Raw genomic sequence first — 11,580 nt, forward strand, 5'->3', positions numbered from 1 at the left:
CTCTTAAGCCTATCGATCTGCCTGCATACCTCTTCTACACTAACCGTCAACCCTGTCAGTTTCCTGTCTTCGTTTCCAGCATATAGCCTGATGGGTTCCGGTATGCTGTGTATATCTTGTTCAGTAAATACAGACGCAAAAGATGTGTTCAGTTTGTTGGCGACTGCTTTGTCCTCCTTTAGCACTCCCTTTATTCCATGGTCATCCAACGGTCCCACTGCTTCCTTCGCGGGTTGTTTCCTTTTAATATATCGAAAGAACGGCTTGAAGTTTTTCGCCTCCTTGGCTATTTTTTCCAAATCATTCTACCAAACTTTCACTAATAAGACTTACTACTTCAATCCTATGCTGTTAGATCACCGGAAACCTGTCCTTCTAATCTCCCTAGATTTAACAGCAGCATTCGATACTATTGATTATTCCCTACTCTTACAAAGACTACAAACTACAGGAATCTAAGGAACAGTTTTGAACTTGTTTGCTTCGTACTTCAGGTGAAATTCGATAACTTCACATCTAAAATCTATTCTCAAAACTTTGGAATAACTCAAGATTCTATACTATCACCAATTCTCTTTAATCTCTTTCTCGCTCCATTACTAACCATCCTATGTTCCTGGTGAAATTCAAGAAAATAATCTCAAACTCAAACAAATTAGCCAATGGTTGAATGAAAATATGCTTGCTTTAAACATCTAAAAACCCAAAGCTCTTCTATTTCCATGCAATGATAAGGAAGATTTAATTGCGATCTTCACCAATAAAAAATGGACATCAGTATAAAACTACTGGGCATAATCCTAGATAATAAACTCACCTACCATGTAAAAATAAGCTTAGTAGTCCAAAAATGCTTCTATAAACTCTCCTAGAACTTTCTTCTCTAAATATTCTTATCCATTCTTCAGTCATTTTACACCTTTGATTACTGCAATTCTTTATATCAAGGTATTCCTCAGAAAGAGCTTAGAAGAGTGCAAATTCTACATAATACAGCAGTAAAAATTATATCTAAAACTAAAAACTTTGACCACGTGAGCCCTCTTCTCATGGACGCTCATTGGCTGCCCATTTCTCACCATGTACACGTTACTTCTCACTCTTAAATCAAGACTAGAACATACTCCCGCTTTCATTGACAAAATACTTATCCCATACAATACGCCAAGAGCATTTTGTTCCAATCAGCAAAATCTCTTGTTTATCCCCTCAATGCATCAAATTGTTTATGATACAACGCCCCCACCCTGCCTCAACATCTTCCAGAGGAATACTCTATTACAAAGTTCAAATCAAATCTCATATCATTCTTAGGGCAAAATAACTCAAGAGAGTAATAATCTTCACTCTCCTCTTCCATTTGTCTTTCCCTTTCTCCTCCACTTTTTTCTTTTATTAAATTGTATTTCCTTCCCTTTAGCTCTCCTGTATTGTACCACTTTATTAATACCTTCCCTATAACTGTTATTGGTTTTATTTTTATATAACCAATTTGATTGTAAACCGTTTAGTCGTTTCTGATAGACAGTATATCAAACAATAAATAAACTTGAAACGTAAGATTCAGACTAACTCAAAAATTCTAGTTGTCACTCTGGACTTTCTAAGTTTTAGGGATCAGATTGATTCCTTAGTCAAAAAATTCTTCCTCAGGCGAAGACAATTAAGAGCAATAAAATCCATCCTAAGTCAGTCCAGCTTTAGAACAGTTGTTCAGGCATTTCTCCTCCTGCAACTCCCTATACCAGTGTCCCACAAACTTTTGACACCGCGGCACATTAAACTCAGTGCCGTGGCTGGAGGGCATCCGGAAGTGCACGGACGTTGACGCGCTGATGCATGACGTCATCACATCAACGTCTGGGCATGAGCAGAGGCCCTCTAGCTGCGGCCCTGAGCCTTTTTCTACACCAGTAGGGGTTCCTAACGGAGAAGAGGATAACAGATGCTGGTGAGGAGGAGAGGTGCCGGCTGACAGCCTACAGAAGTGCCTCTCACCTCTATGAGTGTTGGAAGCAGCACAGAGCATTCAGTTTGCCGATCTGCGCTAAAAATTGCTATCACGGTTTTGTAAAAGAGGGGTGGGGGTAAACCGCTGTAACTGTACTAGAGAGGCCTAAGCAGTTTACAAATTAATATTTTTAATAGGAAAGTGTATCAGTCATACAGAGGCAGGGATTGGATGTAAAGGTTTTTTCTACAGGAGAAGAATCATTTAATTTTCTTGTTACAGGCAGCCTGGTGGATTTCCTCAAGACATCTCAGGGACTCAAGCTAGGTATTCACAAACTAATCGACATGGCAGCACAGGTAAAGTCCCTGGAAGAACTGAAACCATTTTTAGCCAATCCAATTTCTGAACAGTTACCAGTGCACACAGAACACTAAGCACATTAAGGGACAGTTCTATATAGAGGGAACTAAAATTAGGTCCCCAAAATCTATGCTCTAGGACAGGTTCCATTCTAGATTAGAGGCTAAGCTGGCATTTGGTCCCCATGTAACAGACAGGTGTGTATGTTAGCTCTTAAATAAAAAGGGATATGGAACTGAGGATCTTTTGAGTCACGTTGCATCTACAGATGAGTGTTTTGTTCTCTTATTTTTGTCCTAAACTCTTTTGCTGCGACAACTGCCATTTCCCATAAAGTTGAGCTGTAGCCCTCGTCTAGTTTTTAGCTAGTTTGGGATCTTGTTTATGCTACAAAGAAGTTTGAAATTAATGGACTCTGCATATATTATTCACACCACGGGAGAAAAATCATTTAGAAAAAATCATTGAAAAACACTAATTGTGTATGAATGAAATCACTTATTTAAATGTACACGGAGTTTTTTTATAAATCAATGATGATGTGAGTAGGCTCAGGCACTTGTGTAGTCCCGGCCTCTCACAATTGAGGTTTATTTTTCTCCGTTGTTTTATACTTTTTGATATTGATGGTGTGATGTCAAGAGTTGCTGTTAATGTGGTATGAATGATGCCCCACTGCTAATATACTATTTTCAATACGTCTCCTCTTACATTCTGATACATACGATTGAATTCCCTCATACATTTAGTTGTATAACTAGCTCTTAAATATTGCCATACTGCATTAGAAATAGTGCCTCACTGCAGCACTTCACCTGTTATACCTTCTCTGCATTTTTGGGCCCGGCAGTCTCCCTCTCTCTAGAGCCATGAGCTCTCATTCACAATCCCCTGTGGTTTACCTACAGTCTTTTGAATGAGATATGAGTGTGGTACAACTGGCTATGTTTCACTAGCAAGGCAGGAGCAAAACCTTTCCTAATAAAATCACTGAGGCCCATGTACCAAGCTGTACAGGATTTCAGAGACACGTGAGTGGACAAAAATAACGCCTAACACCACAGTTGAAACTGTGCATTATATGTGGCTTTAACACAAAGTACAACACCAAATATATATTTAAAAAATTATGCAAAGCAGCTTACATTTCATGTGGGAGTGTATGGTACCGTAGTTAGATCTACAGCCTCAGCACCCTGAGATTGGGGGTTCAAATCCCTCACTGCTCCTTGTGACCCCTCCAGGTACACTAGATAGAGTTTGAGCCCACTGGGACAGATAGGGAAATATGATAAAATACCTGAATGTAAACCACTTAGGATAGAAGTGGTATATAAATAATAATAATAATGTGGAAAATTATACAAATCTGCAGTTTTCCACTGAGGTGTAGCTAATTTGCAACAGAATTTGTAATTTCACAGAAACTTTTTCCTGTGAAGTTATTATTCAACATGGATGAAAACATTTGTACTACTGGCCTCTAAATTTGCCAGAACCCTAGGACAGGAGAGGAGGCATTTTGCACCATGTTGAAGGAAATCCCAGAGGCAGCGATTAACAAAGTTTTCAGGATAGAGCTTCTACACGACTGAGGGTCTCCTTTGGGTTGGTTTCTCTGTGCAAATGCAATACTTCTTTGTTCTCCCTTTCTGACTCTAAACCTGATGCCATTCTGAGGTTACTTTTGGACCCTGTGCATATATGACTAACATGTCCTGCTCCTTCTTCTAATGGCGTCCTTCTCTCCCTCTGAAGGTTGCGGAGGGTATGGCATTTATTGAGCATAAAAATTACATTCACCGGGATCTGCGAGCTGCCAATATCCTGGTGTCCGAGACGCTGTGCTGCAAGATTGCCGACTTTGGCCTTGCACGCCTGATTGAGGACGACGAGTACACAGCCAGAGAGGGTAGGTGCGGCTGAGGCTGCCAGAGAATGTATGGGAGAGGGAAGGTGATGACTTTTCTCAGAACTCTTCCATCATCCAGACCCAGTCAGAGAGCGCTCCCCTCGGATATCTGGAATCACCTCATAGAGAGACTTACATATCGACACCATTTAGCAGAAGATGAGGCTATATCCCCCAAGAACACATCTAGCTGGCTTCCCCCTATCGTAATATCTTGACCCCCTTTGTAAGATTATAATCCCGAATGTAATTCCTGGACTTGAGCAGTCTCTTCTTACCTGTAAATCGCATAGAACTCCTCATGGGGACTATTAGTGATCCATAAATACTAATGTAATGTAACTATTGGGGCTCACGGACAGTCTGCCCCAGCTGAGTACATGAGTTAGGAGGACTCTTGAGGAACTGAGGTACCTGGTAGAAAAGGGGACAAAAGGGACAGCGCCACTTAGGGCTGATTTACTAAGTCCCATGTCAATAGAGCCCCATCTAGTGCTCACAAAGGGAAACTACTGCTACATAGTAGAAAGAAGGGTGATTTATTATCTGTTGGCTTGCAGAAGGAAAAACTAGAGAGGGAGCTATACTCCACTGGTGAAGGAGGAGGAGCTGAACGATGTGATTAACACCAGTCTCAAGTGGTTTGCGAGCGTGGATTGATCACCTAATTTACAGACTCCTGTGTATATCTACAGAACCAGGAGTTATTTGGACACTGGTGATGCTTGGATAGATAATTAGATATACTGGGACTGCAGAAAAAGAGTCCCTAATATCCAGTACAAGCAAGCTGTGTGGGAATGAAACAGTGTTCCCCCATGAATTCGTGGTTCGCGGACTCACTAATTCAGGGTATTCTCCGACTGCCTCTTCCTGTACTAAAGTCGGGCTACACCAATTGGGAGCTGTGTGTCAAAGCAGCTCCTGATTGGTGTAGCCTTACTTTAGTAACAGGAAGAGGTGGGTCGAGCATACCGTGAGTGATTTTCTTCACTTGCTGGCGCTCCAGCTGCCCCCTCCTGCCTTTTAACAGGTGAAAAGCCCTATTTGCGGTTTTTCGAAATTTGCGAGGGTTCCATCGGGGGAGTACTGTACTGGTGTCCAAACAACACCTGACACTGAATATCCAGATGTAATTTAGCCAGTGGCAGTCTGCATTTAAAAAGAAATGTAGCATGCCACTGTCTGAATATTGACCCTATCGATTTTATGTATGTCTTACACCAGTGTATGATGTACTGAACCTCATCTAGCATGGATTATCAAAAAATACATGAAACTTATTAAAACATGTGGATTCTCCCTTTACCTTTCCTTTCCCTCTCTCTTAGGCCTCAACCCTCCTTTCAGTTTTCTTTACTGTATGTTATGTGATTTTTGTTTCTTCCCATGCTTTGTTTTCAGGAGCAAAGTTCCCCATCAAATGGACGGCCCCAGAAGCTATAAACTATGGCACATTCACCATTAAATCAGATGTTTGGTCTTTTGGGATTCTACTGACGGAAATTGTCACCTATGGGCGAATTCCTTACCCAGGTAATGAACCATGACAGAAAAGCCCAGTGACCAATAATTTCTTCCAATGGAGTTGAAGAGCCACAAATAAGACTGTTCCAAAGGGATTTCATCATAGACATGGCAGCCAGTTATCCAGGTGCTGGCCAATGGTCAGATAATCCAGTGGATAACTTTATCTGGGTACTTATCAGCAGCGGAGTGATTAAACTAGGCACTGAGATTATTTTGAATATATAACCCTATGTATTGTATAATGTTTTCTTTTATACATGCAAAGGTAAAGGAGTGGGGACTTCTTGTCCAGTTTGTCTGTCTTGACTAGATTGTAAGCTCTTTTGAGCAGGGACTGTTTTTTCTAGTTGCACTATAGAAATGATTAGCAGTAGGACTTGACATACAAATCAATGTATTATCTATCTGCTAGTACTTATCATTTCTGTAGTGCTTCTAGACATATGCAGTGCTGTATAAATTATAGTGGGCTCACACTCTTGTACTTGGGGCGATGGAGGGTTAAGTGACTTGTCAATCCAAGAGCAGAGTAGAGACAGATAAATAAGAACATAAGAATAGCCTTACTGGGTCAGACCAATTGTTCATCAAGCCCAGTAGCCCGTTCTCACAGTGGCCAATCCAGGTCCCTAGTACTTGGCCAAAGCCCAAGGAGTAGCAACATTCCATAAAAGAATCTTAAAGAACAGCAAGATTCCGGAATCCCAGAGACTAACAACATTCTATGCTACCGATCCAGGCCCATGTCTTTCTCAATAATACTCTATGGACTTAACCTCCAGGAACTTGTACAAACCTTTCTTAAAACCAGTTACGTTATCTGCTCTTACCACAATCTCTGGCGATGCATTCCAGAGCTTAACTATTCTGAATGAAAAAATATTTCCTCCTACTGGTTTTACAAGTATTTCCCTGTAACTTCATCGAGTGTCCCCTAGTCTTTGTAATTTTTGATGGAGTGAAAAATCGATCCACCTGTACCATAGCTCCCCTCAGTCGTCTCTTTTCCAAGCTGAAGAGCCCTAACCTCTTTAGTCTTTCCTCATACAAAAGGAGTTCCATCCCCTTTATCATCTTGGTCGCTCTTATTTGAACCTTTTCTAGTTCCACTATATCTTTTTTGAGATAAGGAGACCAGAGTTGAACGCAATACTACAAATGAGGTCGCAACATGAAGCGATACAGGGGCATTATAACATTTTTAGTTTTGTTAACCATCCCTTTTTTAAATAATTTCTAGCATCTTGTTTTGGGTGGAAGGTTTCAGCTTATTATCTACAAAGACACCCATATCGTTTTCTTGGGCACTAACCCCCAAAGTGGACCCTAACATCCGGTAACTGTGATTCGGGTTATTCTTCCCAACGTGAATCACTTTGCTTTTGTCCACATTAAATTTCATCTGCCACTTGGTTGCCCAGTCTTCCAATTTCCTAAGATCTTCCTGCAATTTTTCATAATCTGCATGCGTTTTAACAACTGTGAACAGTTAAGTGTCATCTGCAAATTTAATTATCTCGCTCACCATTCCAATTTCCAGATCATTTATAAATAAATTAAATAGCACCGGTCCCAGTATAGATCCCTGCGGCACTCCACTGTTTACTCTCCTCCATTGAGAAAAATCACCATTTAACCCTATTCAATAACCAATTCCTAAGCCACAACTGAACTTTGCCATCTATCCCATGACTGCTTAATTTTCTCAGGAGCCTCTTATGAGGATCTCTGTCAAAAGCTTTCTGAAAATCTAGATAAACTATATCCACATGTTTATTCACACCTTCAAAGAAGTCCAGCAAATTGGTGAGGCAAGATCTCCCTCGGCTGAACCCATGCTGACTCGTTCCCATTAAATCATGTTTGTCTGTGTTCCACAATTCCTTTTTTTATAATTGTTTCTGCTATTTTGCCTGGCACTGAAGTCGGGCTTACCGGTCTGTAATTTCCCATATCACCCCTTTCCACTGGGATCTTTATTCACATTCAATAATGCAAGACAGACTTAACAAGGCCCAGGGTCACAAGCAGCTACAGTGGAATTGAACCTGGTTCCTCAGGAGTTCAGCCCACTGCAGTAATCATTAGGGCTATTCCTCCACTCACATGTACTGTATACATCTATACAGTATTCTCCCGATATTCACGGGGGTTCCGTTTTAGGAACTGCTGCGAATTTTGAAAAACCATGAATAGAGTTTTTCACCTGTTAAAAGGCAGGAGAGGGCAGCTGGAGCGCCAGCGAGTGAAGAAAATCACTCGCGGTCTGCTCCGACCACCTCTTCCTGTTACTAAAGTAAGGCTACGCCAATCAGGAGCTGCTTTGACATGCAGCTCCTGATTGGTGTAGCCCAACTTTAGTACAGGAAGAGGCGGTCAGAGAATACCGCGAATTAGTGAGTCCGCGAACCGTGAATTCATGGGGGAACACTGTATATTATATACAGGTACTTTCTCTGTACCTAGTTTATGCATGTTCCTTTGTAAACTGCCCAGGAGCATAACAATGAGTTGTTATTTATTTAATTAATAATAGTAATATATTTAACATATGTAAACTGCCCCGATTGTACCCACAGAAAAGTGGAATATCAAATCCATGACCCTTTACCCCTTACATTCATTTTCCTTGAAGTATTTTTTTGTGTATGTTTAAAATGAAGAAAGCTGTGAGTGCCTAAATGTGAGCCTCAGCAGCTGCTATATGGAATAGTTTAAGGGGGCTGGTGGATAGGGGAGCTTGCGCTTCCTGCAGTCTCAGACTCTGCCACCAGGAGGTGCTGTATGAAGGCCATACTTTATTTGAAATGGACTAACATCAATGGGGGGGGGGGGGTTTCATTGCAGGTATGACAAATCCAGAAGTGATCCAGAACTTGGAGCGAGGTTACCGCATGCCTCAGCCAGACAACTGCTCAGAGGAGCTGTATGACGTGATGATGCGGTGTTGGAAGGAGAAGCCAGAGGAGCGACCTACTTTTGAGTTTCTCAAAGCCCTTCTTGAGGACTTTTTCACTGCCACTGAAGGTCAATACCAAGCTCAGCCATGACGGGATCCCTCCAAAAGGACTGAAAATGTTATATCTATACTATGCCCTGAACCTCTATATAAGACAAGACCTAAGAAATTGCCAGCAGCTGGAAGATGAAGCTCAAAGACTCTCCTCTCCTGAAAGCTGCAAGCTAGTGACCAACATCTGTATAACAGTCATTGATACCACAGTGCCCAAAAACTCTGCAAATACACCTCATTCCTATCCTCTTCTAATCCAATGAGATCCTTCTCTCTCACACACGCACAGTTCTGCCAGTGCACCTCATTCCTGTCCCCTAGGTACAGCAGCTATTTCCAGGAATGAAATCCCTTTACATGCAGAAAACACTGCTAATGCACCTTATTCCTGCCCTGTAGCACCCCCCTGCTAGTCCAGGAACAAGACTCTTCAATGAGTTCTGCTAAAGCAGCTCTCTCCTGTTCTCCAGTACTGTGCCTTCTATATATTCCAGTACTAGAAAACTTAATTAGTTGCTCACTTAGCAGACTAATCAGTTGCAGGGCTCTAGGTTAATTGTGTGTCCGGCTGCTACATGTGATACAGAATCTCTACTGTTCTATAAGTCAGAGCCCACTATATATTTGCCTAAATTATGTGAGTAAATGTACATTTGTGCAAGGTGTGCACTCAGCTCCAAATAATTTGAACAACTCGGTGTGTAAATGCAGGGAGGCATATGGGGAGGGGGACCTGGGCAGGACCAGCACTTATGCCAGAACTTAAATAATATATAGTAACTTACACCTGCTGTTGACATTGTGCAAATGGGCTGCATCGATCCAACTTAGGTTGCCATCTAGAGTGGAATCTTGGTGCCCAGATGCTGTTACCAAATTAGTTCTCAGCACTGCATCTTAGCTCAATTACAGAATCCCCCCCCCCCCCCCAAGTGAGTGTCTTGAGCTATGAAGTTATAAAACAAGATCCTTCTCCAAAGGAATCCCAGGGCAGACTGCACTGGAGCACAAGAGAGATCACTTTCTACATTTTGAATGTCCAATTGCTCTCTGCTCAACATTTTGTCTACTGTGAAACACTGTCACTCTTCTAGATTTCCGACTGTTGATCCTGTGGAGGAAAAGGGGGTTTGGTTCCTGTGGCACCCTGTTTTCTGTACATTTTTGATACCTAACACCATAAATTCATCATTGCATGTACCTTTCTTGTAAAGTCTATTGCTGTAATAATAGTCCCACACAGCTCAGTCAGTGCATGATCATAAGTGAAAAGAGCGGTGAATAGTGAATCCCTGAATATTCAACGTGGAGTTGCCGGGTGGCATCTGGAGCTCTGTCTAGTGTTTCGAGTTTTTAACATGCATTTGTGTTTTGTTATGAGTAAAGAAATGAAGACTATGTTGGGTGCATAGGAGTGAGTTGTATGGAAGGAGATGCTCAGTGTGGGGATTTCTTAGGTGCCACTGATTTCCCCGATGAATATGCATGAGATCTATTAGCATACAATGAAAGCAGCGCGTGCAAATAGATCATTGGGGAAATCCTGAAAACCCGACTGGATTGCAGCCCCCGAGCAGGGACTTTGACACCCTTAACTATGAGCTGGTGCGACTTAAGGCAGTGGTTCTCAACCCTGTCCTGGAGGACCACCAGCCAGTCGGATTTTCAGGCTAGCGTCCGCATCTGGAGTACTGCGTCCAATATTGGTCGCCGTACCTTAAGAAGGACATTGCGTTACTCGAGAGGGTTCAGAGGAGAGCGTCGCATCTGATAAAGGGGATGGAAAACCTTTAATTTGCTGAGAGATTGGAGAAACTGGGTCTCTTTTCCCTGGAGAAGAGGAGACTTAGAGGGGATATAATAGAGACTTACAAGATCATGAAGGGCATAGAGAGAGTAGAGAGGGACAGATTCTTCAAACTTTCGAATAATAAAAGAACAAGAGGGCATTCAGAAAAGTTGAAAGGGGACAGATTCAAAACAAATGCTAGGAAGTTCTTCTTTACTCAAAGCTTGGTGGACACCTGGAATGTGCTTCCAGAGAGCGTAATAGGGCAGAGTGTGGTACTGGGGTTCAAGAAAGGATTGGACAATTTCCTGCTGGAAAAGGGGATAGAGGGGTATAGATAGAGGATTACTGCACAGGTCCTGGACCTGTTGGGCCGCCGCGTGAGCGGATTGCTGGACACGATGGACCTCAGGTCTGACCCAGCAGAGGCATTGCTTATGTTACTAAACTAACCCTTAGGTTTGTATACAGTGCCATCTCCACAAGCGTAGAGCTCGGCACAGTTTACAGGGTTAGATTGAAAAGGAGCTACAATGAAGGGTTATAGGAAAGGAGCTAGGAAGATAAAGAGGGACAGGGTACCAAAGAGCGGGAGGTGTTAGATTTTTTATGTTCTTATGTAATGAATATGCATGAGAAAGATTTGCATATAATGGAGGTGACAGGCATGCAGGTCTACCCCATGCATATTCATTAGGGCTACCTGAAAACCTGACTGGCTGGTGGTCCTCCAGGACAGGGTTGGGAACCACTGCTCTATGTCATGTCTGTCTGACTAAGCTAGATTGTAAGCTCTTCTGAGAAGGGACTGTCTACAAATGTCAGCCCACCTCTTTGAGAGTGCTTTCGACTCCTAACTCCTCTCACCTTGGGTTCTGCATCCCCAACCCTCTATGTCAGTGGTTCCCAACCTTGTCCTGGAGGACCACCAGCCAGTCGGGTTTTCGGGCTAGCCCTAATGAATATGCATGAGAGAGATTTGCATATAATGGAGGTGACAGGCATACAAATCTGCGCCAGGG

General features: G+C 42.3%; 1 protein-coding gene across 1 annotated transcript in view; it reads left to right on the forward strand.

Moving 5' to 3' along the window:
* Positions 1 to 10,113, forward strand: part of LCK (LCK proto-oncogene, Src family tyrosine kinase) — a 46,023-nt gene extending 35,910 nt beyond the window's left edge. Inside the window, exons 11-14 of the mRNA XM_033956733.1 lie at positions 2,234 to 2,310; positions 4,073 to 4,226; positions 5,631 to 5,762; positions 8,604 to 10,113. Coding sequence (XP_033812624.1) covers positions 2,234 to 2,310; positions 4,073 to 4,226; positions 5,631 to 5,762; positions 8,604 to 8,806 — 566 coding nt within the window. The 3' untranslated portion in view covers positions 8,807 to 10,113. The remainder of the gene's footprint in view (positions 1 to 2,233; positions 2,311 to 4,072; positions 4,227 to 5,630; positions 5,763 to 8,603) is intronic.
* The last annotated feature ends 1,467 nt before the right edge of the window (positions 10,114 to 11,580 follow it).

Source organism: Geotrypetes seraphini, chromosome 8 (genome assembly GCF_902459505.1).
Source record: "Geotrypetes seraphini chromosome 8, aGeoSer1.1, whole genome shotgun sequence".
In the NCBI taxonomy this organism is placed as follows: Eukaryota; Metazoa; Chordata; class Amphibia; order Gymnophiona; family Dermophiidae; genus Geotrypetes; species Geotrypetes seraphini.